General features: G+C 38.0%; 1 protein-coding gene across 1 annotated transcript; it reads right to left on the bottom strand.

Annotated features, from left to right (window-relative positions):
* Window positions 1-104: 104 nt before the first annotated feature.
* On the bottom strand, window positions 105-20,829 carry LOC121381649 (von Willebrand factor-like). The gene is made up of 11 exons (XM_041510986.1): window positions 20,654-20,829; window positions 19,152-19,213; window positions 17,843-17,944; window positions 15,907-16,044; window positions 10,054-10,250; window positions 5,643-5,748; window positions 3,934-4,179; window positions 3,503-3,573; window positions 2,081-2,182; window positions 893-1,049; window positions 105-370 (listed from the first exon to the last, which is right to left on the bottom strand). Exons 1-11 carry the CDS (start codon window positions 20,827-20,829, stop codon window positions 105-107), a joined length of 1,623 nt encoding a protein of 540 aa, XP_041366920.1.
* Window positions 20,830-21,829: the final 1,000 nt, after the last annotated feature.

Genomic DNA, 21,829 nt, shown 5'->3' on the forward strand with positions numbered 1-21,829 from the left:
GCCACATAACGCTTGGACTTACACCCCCCACCCCCCTAAGCATATTTGAATGGCCCCGTAGAAAATAAATAACTATGCTTTAAACACCGAGCCCTGGATTGTAATTACCACGACTGTGGACAAGGCTTTTCCAGGGTGATTGATGCTCCAGGCGGGATTATTTTCTGGTTTCTGTCTTTGCAGGTGCAGTTAGTGGAGTCAATACAGTTGCCGAAGTGATCCTCGAAGAAGCCGATGTCGCACGTGCATCCAGGGTGACACATGAGGCATTCCTCCTTCTGCAACACCACGTTCAGACTGAGTCCACACTTACGCTCACACACGGTCATACACTGTGTGTAGTACTGATTCTTCCGAGGGCACTCCTTAGCTGAAGATAAAATATTTGTGTTAAAGGTAAGTAAAGATATGTTTGCTTAATGACACCATAGGACAGTTTAAACCAGAGCTACTAGGTGTGAAATATGCAGCTTAATTTTGCCAAAAATGTCAATTTTTAAAACTATGTCACGTTACTTTGTATATTTAACAAATTATGATGATGTCACATTTAGTACATGTCCTATTTATCCTATTTAAACACATTTACAAAATGGACAGTACAGTGACGACACATGGTTAACGATCTCCATGTTATGACGACATATTGAAGCCTGTGTTGAACTTAATGACCAATAAACACAATGACAGAATGGACAGTATACTAACTACACATGGTTGACAATTTCCAGGTTATACTGCAACCTGTGCTTAACTTAATGACCTATAAACACAATTAAAGAATGGACAGTGTACTAACGACACATGGTTGACAATCTCCAGGTTATACTGCAGCCTGTGCTTAACTTAATGACCTATGAACACAATGACAGAATGGACATTGTATACTGACGACACATGGTTGACGATCTCCAGGTGATGACGACATACTGCAGAGAACACTCAGTGGCATAGTTCTGTATTGCGTCACATCGAGCTGCGTCCTTCTTTGCCAGGGTTGCCGTACAATACGCCTTCTGACATGTCTCCTCAAATGTTTGGTATGGAACCTGACAAGAAAAACTATTGTTCCTATAACTTACCCATAATAACCATGTCATAAACACATTTGATATTAAGCAATTATGTCCCTTATGAAATAATTTTCATTTGTCACTTGGTAAAGCTCATGACAAATAAAAATTATTTCACTCGGAACATAAATTTGATAATACCTGGTAACTTGTTTATTATCCTCTATTTATTGACCTGGTTAATATAATTTATTTTGTTGTCAATGGGTCATTTGTTTACAAGCCAAAACGACATGTATACCTGAATGTAACTCATATGATTTAGTTAGAGTGTGTGAAATCAAACTATATTTCTGATAATCATTATGGATGAAAGAGATTTTCTAAATATGAAATTAAAATGTTATTTGCTCCGCATGTTTTTTTAATATGTAAAAGATCAATATTAATTGTCTAGTATTTAATAGGCATTTGTCTTGGAAGAGCCTTGACAAATACAGATTAAAAAGCACTCTTGGTTAATCCTCTATATATTAATTATACTGGGATAATTATACTTTGATAATCTGAATGTTAACCATACTTGAACACTTTGTTAATATATTCTCAATGCTGTACTGTATATCATTTAGTTATTTTGGAAGTAATGCTGTATGATTTTTGTTTAGTGATGCGCAATGTAATAAACAGAATACTATACTCGTTCCTGAAAGATACCATTTATATTATAACTTGCTTTTGCTTATGGTGTATAACTGAAAACACTCATAATATAAATGGTCTCTCACAGGAAATCTTTTAGTATTCTCTATATCCCTCCTAGGTACATTTTGTTTTCAAAATCTTGATTAGCGATATTTCTAGTCAATTAAACATTGATTAGCAACTAAAGTTTCATGTTTTAAAATTGGGTAGCGATTTTTTGAAATCCGTGTAGTGAAACATGACACGATACTAAACAAAAGGTTCCCTGCTCTCTAAAGTTTTTTAATTTTATATACAGAAAGATCAAATGTTGTTTTGCCTTTTACAGGTCCTAATCTAAGAAAGTAAAGCAAACAACTAACGGCTTCATGGCAGGACTCGAAAATCCGTGAGCGTATCAGGGAGCAGGCATTAGCAGCATCACCTGCTTGGGCAGGTTCACACTCAGGTAAACTGGCTCCACACTGGAAACACATCAAACAAACATTCTTAGAGGTCTGTTACTGGCCTCGGTGGTACAGTGGTTAAGCCATCGGACTACAGGCTGGTAGGTACAGGGTTCGCAGCCCAGTACTAGAGCAAGTTCCTAAGGGCTCAATGTGTAGATGTAAGGCCACTACACCCTCTTCTCTCTCACTAACCACCAACAACTGACCCACTGTCCTGGACAGACAGCCCAGATAGCTGAGGTGCATGTCCAGGACAGCATGCTTGAACCTTAATTGGATATAAGCACAAAAATAAGTTAAAATGAATAAAGAGGTCTGTTAAAGCAATACATGTCACCTACTGGGCACAAAAGATTTTCTTATCTCCGTAGTTCAAGGGCCATATATAACTCCCATCAAAAATGGCTTAATCTCCATGAAAGTCAGAACTGATCTGCATAACTCTATATAACCGGCCTCGGTGGCGTCGTGGTTAGGCCATTGGTCTACAGGCTGGTAGGTACTGGGTTTGGATCCCAGTCAAGGCATGGGATTTTTAATCCAGATACCGACTCCAAACCCTGAGTGAGTGCTCTGCAAGGCTCAATGGGTAGGTGTAAACCACTCGCACTGACCAGTGATCCATAACTGGTTCAACAAAGGCCATGGTTTGTGCTAGCCTACCTGTGGGAAGCGCAAATAAAAGATCCCTTGCTGCCTCTCGTAAAAGAGTACCCTATGTGGCGACAGCGGGTTTCCTCTAAAAAATAGTGTCAGAATGACCATATGTTTGACGTCCAATAGCCACTGATAAGATAAAAAAATCAATGTGCTCTAGTGGCATCATTAAATAAAACAAACTTTACTATATGATAGAGTTATATATACACAAAATTTTAACTCAATTTCTTGAGGAATTACAAACAAGTCTATATGTGGGAGAGACTGATGGACGAATAGATGGATAGACAGATAGACAGATGGACAGTTGAACAGAGACAAAGACAGAGACAAAACCTATAGTTTCCTTCAAATTGGACTGGTAGGAAACTAATAAAGAAAAGACTACACTTTTTATAGAATTTTGTGATATGATGGTAGTTAATAATACCAACTCTAGAGGCATGATTTCTTTTTATCATGGTCATACTGTTAGAATGTGGCATTTGTTAACATGAATATTAAAGAGTGTACAAATAACAATAAAATGATATGACTCTGACTCAGTAGTTTGCTTGCATTTTAAAATTATTGTATGTGCTATTGAAAATATCCAGAAATAAATATTAAGGCTGAAACCATGTGCATACATGTATTCTGTAAAACAATTGTGTGGATGTAGCACCCGTAACTTACACTTGTGGAGTCTGTGTATATCTGACCATATTTGTTTGCTTCATATTGGTTGGTTGCTAGTTTTTTCTCATCTGAAAAAATATATCGAAACATTTTACCACTAACTAAATAATACCATGGTAAAAATACAATTAATGAACTTGATGGAATATGTCTCATAGATCTTATAAGCATAAAACATTAATGATTTAATTATGATATTAAATACACAATGTATCATTAAATATAGTGGTGCATAATTCACTAGATTAATATATAGCACTGGTATGCAATGCAAGGAAAGGAAACAAGCTAGTGCACATAAATACATAACATCTTGGTTGATTGGTGTTTCTGAAAGAAGACTGTCTTTATAATTATAATGGTTGTTAATACTTAAGAATACTTTAAAGTCATCCCATTCAGAACTTTCTTTTCTTCTGAAGACTTACCGTGTATATCCAGATTGGCACTGCCACACATGCCGGTTATTATCAACCCATTCAGAACTTTCTTTTCTACTGAAGACTTACCTTGTATATCCAGATTGGCATTGCCACACATGCCGGTTATTATCAACCCATTCAGAACCTCCTTTTCCACAGATATAGCCACGAATCCATCACTGTCCACCCGAATCTTGAAGCCAACCGATGTACTGATATACACACTCTCAGACATCCGATAAAAACTTATATCTAAAAGGTATTAGTCAATAAGTATGATATTTAAAAATAATACAAAACACTAATATTCATATAATCATCCAATGAAAGGCAAGTTGCTTTCTTAATACAAATTAATTTGTATTCTATTAAATGATTTTGGAAAATGTTTTATAAAATAAAATGAAACATTTGAAATGATAAAAAAGTGAAACAAATACATATAAATATAAATATAAACAAATGTATATATATAAATATAAATATATATAAATAAAAAATGAAATAAATAAATAAATATAAAATAAATAAATAAATAAATATAATATAGGGGAGATTCGGGTAATTGCGGACATCAGAAAAATGAGGACAATCTCGACCATACTGCCACTATATTCCATTTTCATATATTAAACATTTCATTTTATTGTCTTCAAATTGTAATGAGATTACAGATAGTGCTTGAAAATCCATGTTTCTATTTTTATCCCGGTGTCACTTTAAAAACAAAAACAAACAACATTCACAAAATAGTATCTTACGTCACATGCACACTGGCATCGGTCACGTGATATAATTTATTTCTTCGAACGTTTTCACTGGAGATGTCTACCAAATTTCGAGTAAAACGTTTCAGGATGAGAGAATACATTTGTGTATTTTAAGAATCTTTTATAATATGATACATAACCTAATTTAAAAAACCCAAAAACAATCGTATTAACAATAATAATTGTTTGATAAAATTAACAGAATAAACTCGTCTGCACTTGAACGACTACATAAACCGCAGTAGTTTAATTGCGGACAACATAATAAGTATACTGCAGGGATGATCTATTCTAAATAAATATTTGTTTCATATAATAATAAACTCATTTTTATTTCATTTCAATTGTGTTTAAAATAGCCACATTTGGATCAATGCGGTTTGAATGGCACAAGAGACAAAAACTTGGGTTCGGAAAATAACTAACCTAATTGCATATAATTACTGTTTTACTTGGTTTATTTCTTCAGAAAATTATAAAAGATAATTTTGTAGATTTACTAGTTTAATTATATATATTTTGTAACAAAATAAATGTTTAAAATGCTGTGGATTAAAAGAAAATTGTATCCATTGACCATGTCTGCATTTTGCCGACGTATGTCCGCATTTCGCATCCTCTTACCATTCGTATTTTATTATAATTTACAGTAACAAAATAGAATCTACCCAATGGCTGATTGTGATATATAGTGATAGGAAAAACAGCCAAACAAGTTCATTTAAATTTTAGATAGGCATTATCGTGTAGTGTTCTGTTTCCATGTGGCAAATACAGCGGAAGCCAGAGTGTCCACAATTACCCGAACCTCCCCTAATATGAAGTAAATAAATAAATAAATAAATAAATAAATAAATATAGAATATTAATTAATTAATTTTTAAAATTAAATAATATTAATTCATACATTCATTATTAATAATTTCAGTAATTTATTCAACTGACCATCTCTGTTGACAACAGTAGAAGTGGGCATAATGTTGTTCACTATTCCGTCAACATACGTGTAATCTCTGAATGTCTGACCATCGGAGATTTGCACAACTATTTCCTAAAGAGAAAAGTAGACAATAAAACTGCTATAAAATACTATATTTACACAAACCCCATCACAGTTTGATAAGTTCTTAAGGCAACAGAAGGTTGGTTAACCTGTGACAAATACATATTCATTTCATTTATTGTTTCCATTTAATTTTTTTAATTCTAATTTATTTTTGTGTTTATATCCACTTAAGGTTCACGTGAGCAGTGCCAGGCACACCTGCTCATGTCTGGTGGATCACAGTTAATACCTTAGTACACCTGCACATATCTAGTGAATCAAAGTTAAAGGTAGGGTCAACTAAAACATTGAGCCTTATGTGTTGGAAAGATGCATACCCGGACCACCAACACATACTGACACTTTAACAAATGAAAAACGTGTAATTTTAGTGTTAATAAAAAAACTTGATTATTCCTGCTAACTGGGGGCAGCCATTTTCTTTTCTTTTCGAGGCGTCTGGTACAGCTAGCTTGGGGCGAAGTGATGTCAGCTCAGGACTGACCAAATCCTGTATGCACAGTATAAACAAAAGCAGTAATTTTCGACAAGTCGCTTCTCTTTGGCCAACCTGACTTGTAAAACAACATAAATGACGTGATAATATAATAAACTATTTAACTAAATATATTTCAAGTTGCATTAACAGAACAAAATGGGGTTATAGTATTTTTCTCTGTTAAATAATCCAAAGGAAAAATGTACGTTATTTTAGACCTATTGATATGCTACGTTGGAGCAAAAACGACAACCCACGATACCCAAGTGATGATGTTCTTTTCTTTGGGACTACATAATTGGTCAGTTGTGTGATTTTAGATGGGAAAGTCTACTTAATCAATAGTTTTACAAAACTGTTTACTGTAATAAACCATGTCCATTTCTATTTTAGGGGCGACAGGTAAGATTACACAATACTGATATGTATTTTCCTGTCTAGACAGCATCAATTAATTGGCTCATCTGGTTACCACACAAATACACACCTGCCAATCACAGGTAGAGGCAACTAACAGCATAGATCAATTAACTAAGAAAACACTCCGTGTATCATTTCAGTGTGTAGGTTAATGCATGGACAAAACATGATGCATTTATTTCAACTTGTTGTGTAGCCACTTTGACAATAGTGGTTTATTTTGTATTGAAACATAATATATACTTATTGCTAGCTTACTGGGATGTATATTACAGAACATTGCAATGCATGACTATTTTATTATTCTGCAAAAACCAGGTAGATTTGTATCTCTAGTACTAAGACTCATTCCTGACGTCACGCGTTAAGTATTACGTAACCACCAGCTGCGCTCGTTATATCTAATAGCCATCACATTTAACCATTTTATTAATTAAATATAATAATATGCTTGTTAATATTAAGAAATAATGTGCATTATATATCGTTGAATATGCATACCAATCCAAAAGCCTTGCTTAAGTATTCCTTTAATACTTGAGTACACCTGCATGTATCTATAATGGATTAGTCTATACCTTAGTACACCTACACCTCTAGTGGATCACAGTCTATAGTTTAGCCAAATACACCAGGTCCGGCATGTGTCTAGTGGATCACAGTCAATACCCAAGTACACCTGCATATGTCTATAGTGGATTAGTCTATACCTTAGTATACCTAAACATCTAGTGGATCACAGTCTACAGTTTAGTCAAGTACACCAGGTCCTGCATGTGTCTAGTCGATCACAGATAATATGTGAGTACACCTGCATTTATATGAAAATATCAGAGTATACCTGTATATATGTCAATACCCGAGTACACCTGCAATATATGTCAATACCTGCATGAGTACATCTGCATGAGTACACCTGCATATATATGTAGGTACACCTAAATGTGTCAATACCTTCATGTCTAGTTGATAGCAGTCACTACTCGAGTACACCTACATATGACAATACCTGAGTACACCTGCATATATGACAACACCTGAGTACACCTGCATATATGACAACACCTGAGTACACCTGCATATATGTCAATACATGAGTATACTTGCATACATATATGTCAATATCGGAGTACTCCTGCATACATATGTCAATATCTGAGTACACCTATACATACATGTCAATACCTGAGTATACCTGCATAATATCATTACCTGAGTACATGTGGATCAATCAATACAGGTGTCTAATACCCAAGTACAATACCCGAGTACACTTGCACATGTCTAGTGGATCAGACAATACCTGTGTACACTTGCAGGTGTCCAGTGGATCACAGACAATACCCGAGTACACTTGCACGTGTCTAGTGGATCACAGACAATACCCGAGTACACTTGCACGTGTCCAGTGGATCACACACAATACCCGAGTACACTTGCACGTGTCCAGTGGATCACAGACAATACCCGAGTACACTTGCAGGTGTCCAGTGGATCACAGACAATACCCGAGTACACTTGCACGTGTCTAGTGGATCACAGACAATACCCGAGTACACTTGCACGTGTCCAGTGGATCACACACAATACCCGAGTACACTTGCACGTGTCCAGTGGATCACAGACAATACCCGAGTACACTTGCACGTGTCCAGTGGATCACAGACAAAACCTGTGTACACTTGCACATGTCTAGTGGATCACAGACAATACCCGAGTACACTTGCACGTGTCCAGTGGATCATAGACAAAACCTGTGTACACTTGCACATGTCTAGTGGATCACAGACAATACCCGAGTACACTTGCACGTGTCCAGTGGATCACAGACAATACCCGAGTACACTTGCAGGTGTCCAGTGGATCACAGACAATACCCGAGTATACTTGCAGGTGTCCAGTGGATCACAGACAATACCGGAGTACACTTGCACGTGTCCAGTGGATCACAGACAATACCGGAGTACACTTGCACGTGTCCAGTGGATCACAGACAATACCTGAGTACACTGAGTACACTTGCACGTGTCTAGTGGATCACACACAATACCCGAGTACACTTGCACGTGTCCAGTGGATCACAGACAATACCTGAGTACACTGAGTACACTTGCACGTGTCTAGTGGATCACACACAATACCCGAGTACACTTGCACGTGTCCAGTGGATCACAGACAATACCCGAGTACACTTGCACGTGTCCAGTGGATCACACACAATACCCGAGTACACTTGCACGTGTCCAGTGGATCACACACAATACCCGAGTACACTTGCAGGTGTCCAGTGGATCACAGACAATACCCGAGTACACTTGCAGGTGTCCAGTGGATCACAGACAATACCCGAGTACACTTGCAGGTGTCCAGTGGATCACAGACAATACCCGAGTACACTTGCAGGTGTCCAGTGGATCACAGACAATACCCGAGTACACTTGCACGTGTCCAGTGGATCACAGACAATACCCGAGTACACTTGCACGTGTCCAGTGGATCACAGACAATACCCGAGTACACTTGCAGGTGTCCAGTGGATCACAGACAATACCCGAGTACACTTGCAGGTGTCCAGTGGATCACAGACAATACCCGAGTACACTTGCCGGTGTCCAGTGGATCACAGACAATACCCGAGTACACTTGCACGTGTCCAGTGGATCACAGACAATACCCGAGTACACTTGCACGTGTCCAGTGGATCACAGACAATACCCGAGTACACTTGCCAGTGTCCAGTGGATCACACACAATACCCGAGTACACTTGCACGTGTCCAGTGGACCACAGACAATACCCGAGTACACTTGCCGGTGTCCAGTGGATCACAGACAATACCCGAGTACACTTGCCGGTGTCCAGTGGATCACAGACAATACCCGAGTACACTTGCCGGTGTCCAGTGGATCACAGACAATACCCGAGTACACTTGCAGGTGTCCAGTGGATCAGAGACAATACCCAAGTACACTTGCAGGTGTCCAGTGGATCACAGACAATACCCGAGTACACTTGCAGGTGTCCAGTGGATCACAGACAATACCCGAGTACACTTGCAGGTGTCCAGTGGATCACAGACAATACCCGAGTACACTTGCCGGTGTCCAGTGGATCACAGACAATACCTGAGTACACTTGCCGGTGTCCAGTGGATCACAGACAATACCCGAGTACACTTGCAGGTGTCCAGTGGATCACAGACAATACCTGAGTACACTTGCAGGTGTCCAGTGGATCACAGACAATACCTGAGTACACTTGCAGGTGTCCAGTGGATCACAGACAATACCTGCAGGTGTCCAGTGGATCACAGACAATACCTGCAGGTGTCCAGTGGATCACAGACAATACCTAAGTACATTTGCATGTGTCCAGTGGATCACAGACAATACCTGAGTACACTTGCAGGTGTCCAGTGGATCACAGTCGGTCTTAGATGTGATCTGCATGCGGTCTGTCTTCATCAGCGTGACCTTGCATGTTGTTTTATAGATGTAGCGTACACCGTCGAATGTCCGGTAGTTTGTTTCTCCAGAGTGCGTGCAGGTCAGGATGTTAACTTCACTTGTGTCCACTATTGTAAAGTTCCCTACACAAGACAAATTAAAACCAGTAAATGACAGGCATCAAAATATGTTAGGAATAGTCATTTAGGTTAGCAGGAGGTTACACTATTAATTGGTACTTAATTCTTTATTATGTCAATTTAAATAAAGATAGCTTGACAAGGGAAAATATTTTAAAATTTTAAGTTGGTTTGCACGACCCTTACCTACGTAACCAACATTTCGATTACTTGAATTATAGTTGCATACTGGTGAGTAAATCCGAATGACAAAACTATCATCGGCTATTGGATGTCAAACATTTGGTAATTTTGAAGTATGGTCTTAGAGAGAAAACTGTTAAGTGATGCGATCATTGCAAGCGGAGTGAAAAAAAAGTCACCACAGAACGAGCCTATTGTCATGGGACACCATTTTCTGACGAAAGAAAGAAATGTTTTATTTAATGATGCACTCGACATATTTTATTTACAGTTATATGGCCTCGGACATATGGTTAAGGACCACACAGACATTGAGAAAGGAAACCCGCTGTCGCCACTTCATGAGCTACTCTTTTCAATTAGCAGCAAGGGATCTTTTATATGCACCATCCCACAGACAGGATAGTACATACCACGGCCTTTGTTACACCAGTTGTGGAGCACTGGCTGGAATAAGAAACAGCCTAATGGGATCGATCCTAGACTGACCGCGCATCAAGCGAACGCTTTACCACTGGGCTATGTCCCACCCCTCTGACCAATGAAAGTCTACAATGTAAAACTGTAGCCAGTTCTAGTTTACAGGTAAGAAAAAAAGGAAGGAAGGAAGGTTTTATTTAACGATACACTAAAGGGGCAGACCCTAGTTTTTAAACACTAAGACATATTTTTCACTATTAGAGCCGTTTATGATCACTGAAATCAAACATTACTTATGTTTTATTGTTTATATTATCCATTTCTGTACAACCGAAGGTAGTACTAAACCAAATAACTTCAGGCTGGGTCAAAATTTGAGGTGCACCCAACTACACTACATGTCCTGTGATTGGTTATAAATGTGAGTGTGTTGGTTGTAAAAAATAATAGTTTTATTTTATCTAGTACCAATGAGTCAAGTAGCCTTGTGCTTGAAACATGTATGGGGTACCTGTAAAAAAAAGTACTTGAATTTTGTGCAGAACTAGGGTAGTCATAGATGCTACCCATTATCTCAGAAACGAGCAGCTTGACCCCCAATTTTTTCTGATTCACTTTAAGTGTGAGGGGTGGTAGTATTTATATCCGTGGCATTTATGTCGATTGATACGCTGCAGGTAGGAGTTTTAGCCACATATGCTACTATTGTTGTCTATGGGATTTGATTTGGTAGTATACACCCAGAAGTGTTTCTAGCCATCCTGGGGTTTCTAATACCACAAAATGCATTTTTCGTATTTTAAAAAATTCATGTGCGTCTGAGAAGTAACAGTAATGGAGTCGAGTTTCAGTCTATTTTTAACGGTATTTAAACGTTTCAACTTCACAGACTCTTGTTTCACTCTCTTGTAACGTTATCCAAATGTGTTACAGGTTTGTAACGTAACCAAACTTAGTATTAATTTTTACGGGTTGAAACTACATGTAGGGTCCGCACCTTTAAATAGAGAACAATACATGAGTGGCCATTACCTACCATTTATCTCACAACGAGTTGTTTTAAAATGTATCTAACGAGACAGAGAGAATAATACATGAGTGGCCATTACCTACCATTTATCTCACAACGAGTTGTTTTAAAATGTATCTAACGAGACAGAGAGAATAATACATGAGTGGCCATTACCTACCATTTATCTCACAACGAGTTGTTTTAAAATGTATCTAACGAGACAGAGAGAATAATACATGAGTGGCCATTACCTACCATTTATCTCACAACGAGTTGTTTTAAAATGTATCTAATAAGCAAAAGCAAGTGCGATACATGTTTAAACAACAAGTTGTGAGATAAATGGTATCTAACGGACACGAATGTATTATTCTATTTCTTACATATCCTCAAAAAACAGATTTTAAGCAAATTTTAACATCTTTTTCGATTAAAACCTATTTGCAGCTGTTGCACTTGTAGATGACTTATGTGTCACAGACATATGATTATCAGGTTAACTATACATCAGTCTTAATTGATTTCCATTGTGTAGTTTTTCATTGGATGAATGGCATTGGTGATCTGGTCATTACTTTGGAGCAGCCAGTCGTATTTCTTGAAATTGTTAACACATGTTAACATGTACATGTGTTAACTACCCATGTGTAACCAAAAATAACACATGATGTTCTCAGCAACAGTGTGTAAGAAACACATTTTAATTATGGTTATATGATACTGGAGTAAGACCGAAGAAAGCAAAAAGACAATTTCACTTTGATTTATCTATACCTTTGTCAATAACATTTCAACAATATTCCAAGAGCCAGAAGGAAGGAAGATAATGTTTTTATTTAACGATGCACTCAACACATTTTATTTACAGTTATATGGCGTCAGATATATGGTTAAGGACCACACAGATATTGAGAGAGGAAGCCCGCTGTCGCCACTTCAAGGGATCTTTTATATGCACCATCCCACAGACAGGGTAGTACATACCACAGCCTTTGATATGCCAGTCGTGGTGCACTGGCTGGAATCAGAAATAGCCCAATGGGCCCACAGACGAGTATCGACCCCAGACCGACCGCGTCCAAGAGCCAGATGAGAGTTCCTATTTCTCTTTGACATGCAGTCAATTTTGTATCATAACTATTACTTTATACATTCAATTATCCTCTGTTGTTGTTACTACTATCAGTTACATGTATGTATATGCTAACTATTGCCTGTCATCTTGTTTACATGAATGTATCTTTGTGGGGAAAGGTCTTAATATAGGTTTAAGCCTGTACCTACCACATAAAAAAGACGGAATATATATTTTTTAAAACAAAATCCCAACATTTTATTTCTGAATTAGCATGATGTCCATAGCTCTGACTTTGGGAAAGTTAATGTTCTTTTAAATATAAAATTGGGAATTTTCAGTTCAGCTTCAAAAACATAAAAGTACATGTAGTCATAATAACTTACTGATGAATTCAGAATGAGTTTTAAGAATAGCGGCTTCTGGTGACTACAGTTAATGAACAGGGCCCCGTTCCACGAAGTGATCTTAGCCCTAAGATCAACTTAAATGCATTGGATAGCTATGCGCTTACGGTAATCTTAGGGCTAAGATCGCTTCACGGAACTGGGCCCTGCTGTAGTGTTCCGTATATGAAACAAGCTGATATATAACGTCATCAGTACAAATAAAGAGCAGGACGTAGCCCAGTGGTAAAGCACTCGCTTGATGTGCAGTTGGTCTGGGATCAATCCCCATCGGTGGGCCCACTGGGCTATTTTTCATTCCAGCCAGTGCATCACGACTGGTATATCAAAGACCATGGTATGTGCCATCCTGTCTGTGGGATGATGCATATAAAAGATCCCTTGCTACTAATGGAAATATGTAGCAGGTTTTCTCTATAACACTATATGTTTACCAAATATTTGACATCCAATAGCTGATGATTAATGAAGTTTGTTTTGTTTAATGACACCACTAGAGCACATTGATTAATTAATCATCAGCTATTGGATGTCAAACATTTGGTAATTCTAACTCATAGTCATCAGAGGAAACCACTACATTTTTTTTAATGCAGTAATGGATCTTTTGTAAGCACTTTTCCACTGACAGGAAAGCACATACCACACCCTTTGATATACCAGTCGTGGTGTTGATGATTAATAAACCAATGTGCTCTATAGTGGTGTCATTAAACAAAACAAACTTTTTTTCATCAGTAGAAATAGATTCATGAGCCATTCAAACACTTTCACATTTGCATACATCTTGTAATGAAAATGTCTTTGTTTAAATTTACATAGGTTTGTTTATACATAATAAATGTTAAAAAGTTGGGAATTTCTACTTCAGTCTATACCACAATAAATAAGTGAACAACAGACGGCTCACCTTCAATCTACACCACAAATAAACAAACAACAGATGGCTCACCTCCAATCTACACCATAATAAATAAGTAAACAGACAGCTCACCTTCAATCTACACCACAAATAAACTAACAGATGGCTCACCTTCAATCTACACCATAATAAATAAGTAAACAACAGATGGCTCACCTTCAATCTACACCTCAATAAATAACTAAACAGACAGCTCACCTTCAACCTACACGACAATAAATAAACAAACAACAGACGGCTCACCTTCAATCTACACCACAATAAATGAAAAAACAGACGGCTCACCTTCAATCTACACCACAATAAATAATTAAATAACAGGGCTCACCTTCAGTATACATCATAATAAATAAGTAAATGACAGACAGCTTACCTACAATAAATAAGTAAACAGACGGCTCACCTTCAATCTACACCATAATAAATAAGTAAACAACAGATGGCTCACCTTCAATCTACACCACAATAAATAAGTAAACAACAGACAGGTCACTTTCAATCTACACCACAATAAATAAGTAAATAACAGATGGCTCACCTTCAATCTACACCACAATAAATAAGTAAAGAACAGAGGGCTCACCTTCAATCTACACCATAATAAATAAGTCAACAACAGATGGTCACCTTCAATCTACACCACAATAAATAAACAACAGACAGCTCACCTTCAATCTACACCATAATAAATAAGTAAGCAACAGACGGCTCACCTTCAATCTACACCACAATAAATAAGTAAAGAGATGGCTCACCTTGAATTTACACCATAATAAGTAAGTAAATAATAGACAGCTCACCTTGAATCTACACCACAATAAATAAGTAAACAGATGGCTCACCTTGAATCTACACCACAATAAATAAGTAAACAACAGACGGCTCACCTTCAATCTACACCACAATAAATAAATAAACAGATGGCTCACCTTCAGTCTACACCATAGTAAATAAATAAACAACAGACAGCTCATCTTCAATCTACACCACAATAAATAAGTAAACAACAGATGGCTCACCTTCAATCTACACCACAATAAATAAGTAAACAACAGACGGCTCACCTTCAATCTACACCACAATAAATAAGTAAACAACAGATGGCTAACCTTCAATCTACACCATAATAAATAAGTAAGCAACAGACGGCTCACCTTCAATCTACACCACAATAAATAAATAAACAGATGGCTCACCTTCAATCTACACCACAATAAATAAGCAAACAGATGGCTCACCTTCAATCTACACCACAATAAATAAGTAAACAGAAGGCTCACCTTCAATCTACACCACAATAAATAAGTAAACAACAGACGGCTCACCTTCAATCTACACAATAAATAAATAAACAACAGACGGCTCACCTTCAATCTACACCACAATAAATAAGCAAACATATGGCTCACCTTCAATCTACACCACAATAAATAAGTAAATAATAGACGGCTCACCTTCAGTCTACACCACAATAAATAAATAAATAAACAGACGGCTCACCTTCAAGCTACACCACAATAAATAAGCAAACAACAGATGGCTCACCTTCAATCTACACCACAATAAATAAGTAAACAATAGACGGCTCACCTTCAATTCAATCTACACCACAATAAATAAGTCAACAACAGACGGCTTACCTTCATCACAGGTCGAGCAGGATTGGTCCATCTGGTTTCCCCAGGACATTCCATTGACCAAACAACAAGATGCTTTATCTGTTGCTAGCGGCTCCGTTTTCTGTCCATCACAGTCAAAAGATGAGTAGCAGTAGGTTTCTATGGCAATAGAAGCAAATATTAGTGATATGAAGAATACACATGTCAGCATAGTATGTGCAGGTGTGCCATCAGCCTATCACGGAGTGGATCAAGCATTTTGTAAAGAGAGGGTCTCAAAATTCTAAAATGGGTAAGACTGAGATTGCTGAAGGCAAAGCAGTCACGCTCCCAAAGGGACAGGGCCCATATTTTCGAAGCTATCTTAGCCTACGAAATCGTAAAATCATCGTAAACTATGACGTCACAACCTACGACGGTTTTACGATTTCATAGCGCCAAGATGGCTTCGAAAATTGGTACCCAGCTCAGTAAGGGTTTTGGGGACACCTTTATAGGGCAATTTAATGTTGTACATTGAGAATGATGAATTTACTTTTAAAATTGAAAGTCATTAAAAAGGGCACTTCAAACATAGGACCCTTGTGACACACCCTGGGAACTGCCCGTGCCATAACGATTAATTAGACACGTCACCATTTAAGGAGAGCTATCACTATCTCTCCACATCACTCCCTGAGACTAGTTCAAAAAGAGTCATTTTCAGCTCCCCTTAGCATGTGAATTAAAAAAATAGTGCTAAAAAGGATTAAATACCAATGTTCAAAATGGCAGTTTTAAATTGCTCCACATAAAGTCAGTGGAGCAATCAATCACCTTCCTTAATTCTTTTCATATTGAGGTCTGAAACTTGTATGTAGTAGACCAAAAACTTCTAGTTTTTAACTGAATAGAGCGGGATATAGCTTAGAGGCTTGTACAAGGTGTAATTGGTTGTGTGATCCATTGCTATTAATGGACTCCGTGGATAGTTTTAATAGGTCCCAAGAAGTGCCGAAGACTGTGGTTATGTACTGTCCTGTCCTGTCTATGTGAATGTGCATATAAGAGATTCCCTGCTCTCGCTCGCTCGCTCGCTCTCTCTCTCTCTCTCTCTCTCTCTCTCTCTCTTCCTCTCATTCCTTCTTTTCCTTTTCTTGAACTGAAAGACCAAATAACCTAAGAACTACCTTTTAGGAAATATTTTAATTCAAAGTTGTTCTTGATCATGGTTAAACAAATGAAAGTAAAACAATTCACCAAAAATGTGGGATTTATTTTTAAATACATCTAATATAAAATGAAATGCATCAATGAATTAATTAATTATATATTCTTATGAGACGTGATCTGGCTCAGTCGGCATAGGCGTATGGGCTCTCATTTTTAGGGTGGGGGGGGGGGGGGGGGGCAGGCTGTTTTTTGCCTGAATATAACAAAAATGTCCGAATGTGGATAACAACATTTATTCATCTTAGCATTACCACCAAACAGCTATATAGGGTTGCAAACAAATCACTACATATTTTTACATGGATTACATCTATTTTTGAGGGTAGAATGATGGAAACACATGGTAAAAAGGTATCTATCATTTTGCCCGAATTTGAGGTTTTGCTCTAGTACTAGGGGGACAGTTGCCCCCCCCCCCCCCCACCCACCACCACCCCCATCGTGTACACTTATGTTAGTCATGGTGTCAGTCGAGGTGCTTTGGTTGAAGGATCAACCCTCTGTGGATCGATTCTCTATTTAGATTTGTTCCCATGGTATATCAAATGCTGTGGTATGTGCTGTTCTGTCTATTGGAAAGTGCATATATAGTATCCCTTGCTAATAATGGAAAAATGTTACTGGTTTTCTCTAAGACTGTCTAAAATTACCAAATGTTTGACATCCAATAGCCGATGATTAATAAATCAATGTGCTCTAGTTGTGTGGTTAAACAAAACAAACTTTCAACTTTTATTAGTCTCACCTCCAGACTGTTCGTCACAGACGTCTCCGCCCCATCCTTCCTCGCACGTGCACTTGTTGGTGTCCGTGCACGTGCCATGATTACACGGGTTACGACAGATAGCTGCAACAAAAACAAACTTCAGTACACAGTGAATACTAAATTATGACTATTGCAGGCATCAAAAATTTCTCGCTATACTGATTTATGCGCTTCATAGTAAAACCAAATGGCCACGCCGGGAACCAATCAAATAATTCGCGAACGTTAGTTGGCTGAACTTTCGGCAGATAGTAGATCACCACGTGATTAGAAACGAGAATAGAACGTTACTTTGTTTTTAACACTGGTACCCGTTCCCATCCGACGAGAGGTTGACAACTCGGTGGGTAGGTGTTAGATCACTGTATCGACTTCCCTCTCACTAACAACTAATCAATAGCCCAGTGTCCTGGACAGACATCCCAGATAGTAGCCCGAGTACTCTGACTGTAAGAGAGCTAGACGGACATTTGGACATAAATACGCACTCATTACAGTCAGAGACCAAGCTATATATTTTTTTGGCAATTCCCGACAACCAAAAAGTTGGCAAAGATGTCCTCTTTAATATCACAACAATCCTATGTTTGACGTTAAATACTTTTACATCGATCATTTTCGAGTTAATTGATTAAAAAAAATCCACATATTAATCGCTAATACACACACTACAGAAAGAAACCCGACAGCACCCACATTCAGCACCCACAGTCGGAGTACTCGGGCTACCCAGATAGCTGAGGTGTGTACCCAGCGTACTTGAACCTTAATTGGTAAAAAGCACACAAATAATGCACTAGCATTGTCAACAGCAACGACAACTGTTAAAATTGTCATTATTATTATCATCGGGGCGGAATTTAGCTCAGTCTGTTGAGTGCAGTCTGTTGAGATTTTTTTATTTTATGTTTTTTTTAAAGAGATTTCCATTTTGGACTTAAACAAACAAACAAAAAACCTTCGCCCTGGACCTGACCAAGAGTCTGCACTCCCTGGACCATGATTTCTAATTTTCACACGCCTAAGAATTCCCACAGGTTGACAGCTGTGTATAAAAGATCCCTTGCTGCATTAAGAAAAATGATTAATTAATCAATGTACTCTAGCGGTGTCGTTAAACAAAAAAACCTTTTTATTATTATTATCATCAGCATCAGTTTCATCACCAACAGCAAGCAAGAGCATTTGTAACACTAAATTATTATTATCACAGCATCAGTTATTCAATGTGACCAATATGTTTGATCGTCTACGAAACGAAAATCGGAAAGTAACGAAAACTACTTACGTGTCATGCACTGAGGTCCTTCCCAACCTGCGCAGCACTCACTGGTCTCTTTTTCCACGTACCTTTGCGAAAGCAAGCAAACAAAATGTCATCAGCGTCATAAGTCAATATACAAAGACGGAGTCGTTCGTCAAATAGACGAACCTTTTAAACTTATGTTTGATAACACATGGTAGTTTACACATGTACGTGTGTTAACAATTTCAAGACATACGACTGGCTGCTCCTAGGTGATGACCAGGTCACCACTGCCATACCTCCAATGAAAAACTACACGATGGAAATCGATTACATTGTGACGTATAGTTAACCTGACAATCATGGGTCTGTGACGCGTAAGTTAGCTAGAAGTGCAACGGCTGTAAATAACTTGTAGTCGAAAAAGATGTTAAAATTACTTAAAACCTGGTTTTTGAAGATATGTAAGAAACAGAATAATATATTCGTGTCCGTTAGATACCATTTATCTCACAACTGGTAGTTTAAAAACGTATCAAACTCGCTTTCACTCGTTAGATACATTTTAAAACAACTCGTGAAATAAATGGTATCTAACGGCCACTCGTGTATTATTCTCTATATATTTGCTTCTAAGATTAAGTGGGTTTTTTGCTGAAGTTTTTTTCTCACATAAAATTGGTCATGTGAAATTTATTTCTGAGTAAATAGTCCCGTAACAAAACTGTCCAGAAATTTCCAAATGTTTGACATCTAATATCCAATGATTAATAAATCAATTTCCTCTGGTGGTGTCGTTAAACAAAGTAACTTTTAATTTGCATTGCACTGAGAGATCGCAAAGTTGTGAGAGTTTAGTGAATTAGGCCCCAGCACCTCACAATCTAAACAGTTTAAATCTTATTATGTAAATACTTTAATATGTTAATTACCAGTTGTAATTTTCCCAGTTGTCGCACATACTGATTCATCAAAAGGATTATCAATTACAAGAACCATAATTTTGTTTCTGGCAAACTTTCTTCTTATTGGGCGTTGTAAACTATAATACTCTTGGTTTTGATACTATTTTCTGATATTGTTTTTGCTGATGATGTATTTTCCGGCTCTTCTGACATATCTGTACAGCTTATCTGGACCAGAAAAACTGGCCGGGTTTGATGGGTAATAATAAATGTCTTTCAAATAATCCTCCCACATGATCGTCACTCTCCGGCGGTGTCAGTGACAATGTCACTTATTGGCATATGAGATGTCTTAGGTCTAGTGGTCATTGTTTGATTCCTCTTCCTCGCTGTCTGATTGCTCATCAGGTATTTCGATTTCGGAAATAGCCTTCTTTGCAACCGACTTTAGGAGTTGGTAATTTTCTCTTTGAGTGTGGCATACTCAGTAGTGCATTCCATCTTGTGGATTCTATCTAAAATCGGTTTCATCAGAGAGGATTCGGAGGAGCAACGAGTAAATAGTAGTATAAGTGCCAGGCTATTCACATAGCACTGCTCCCATAATGTGGTCATTTTTTTTATCCACCCATTGCTCACTTTCCCAGATCTAAATACTTTTGTCTCTTTTCACGCATATCCTCTTCATCATTGTTGTAGGTGAGCTGCCACATATAATCCAGCCCAGCCATTTTCCACTCATTGTCAGTGTCACTGTTCCTTTCTTCGACTTCAGTCTTCATATCTAACTCTTTTTGCTGGAAGTTCCCCACCATTTTCAGGACTCAGTCTTTTGACGTGTCTCTGTAGATCATGTTCGTCTTGAAAGATCACTCCACAATCGTCTCAGGAATGCATTTCAGAGAGCTCTTCTTCACACGTCTGTTCACAACAAATGTCTTCACATGAATGATAAAATTTCTGGTATCTTCTTAGTACATAGTACTACAATCAGGACTGGAGCTCCTTCCCATGATGTTGATGGCTTGACGGATAGTTCACAAATGGGAATGGGTACTCTATTTACGTGCCCATATCCAAAAAAATTGGTTCAGGCACGCCTATCCCAGGTCTGTGATAGTTCACAAATGAGTGAATGTTAGGTCAGGTCATAGGGCTTTACGTGCACATTCAGAGCAAGCTGTTGTAGCGCACGCCTGTCTTGGGCACAAGAGCCGGCTCCTCCGTCCAGGGCATGGAAGTGCCCACATCCTTACGGTCCAGGACAGGAAAGTGAATGTTGACGCATTCATCCCTTTTATAGTTTTTTTTTACTGCAAAGCATTATGGGTACTTCTCCAATGGTCATAGGCCAGGCTGATCACCTCATCGTTCAAAAGCTATCTTTATTTGTGGGACTATATCACATATTGAGGAAAATAAAGTCAATAGAAGTGTTACCTCGTCCTTTAATTAGCTTAGAGAAAGCCCCGTCTATTTTAGTGCTATTCGTCAGGATGGCGCTCTTTTAGCGATATGTTGTATGATAAATCACCATGTGTTAGAATATCAATACATTCCCTTACCATACTATACACTATACACCCATCTAACACGTGGGTGGGAACCTATCCTATCTTATAAAATACCTCGAAGTCAACAGAAGGGAGCGTTACCTCGTTCTATTTTTAGCTTGGGGAACCCCGAACTATTTTTAGCGCTTCTCTCTAGGGAGGCGCTGTGACGGGGTCGCCGTTTTCCCATTGTTAATCCAATGGGAGAAAGTGCGCCAGAACCCTTGGCTTGACCACTACTAGGCCTATATAGGCTGCGTGT

Source organism: Gigantopelta aegis, chromosome 9 (genome assembly GCF_016097555.1).
Source record: "Gigantopelta aegis isolate Gae_Host chromosome 9, Gae_host_genome, whole genome shotgun sequence".
In the NCBI taxonomy this organism is placed as follows: Eukaryota; Metazoa; Mollusca; class Gastropoda; order Neomphalida; family Peltospiridae; genus Gigantopelta; species Gigantopelta aegis.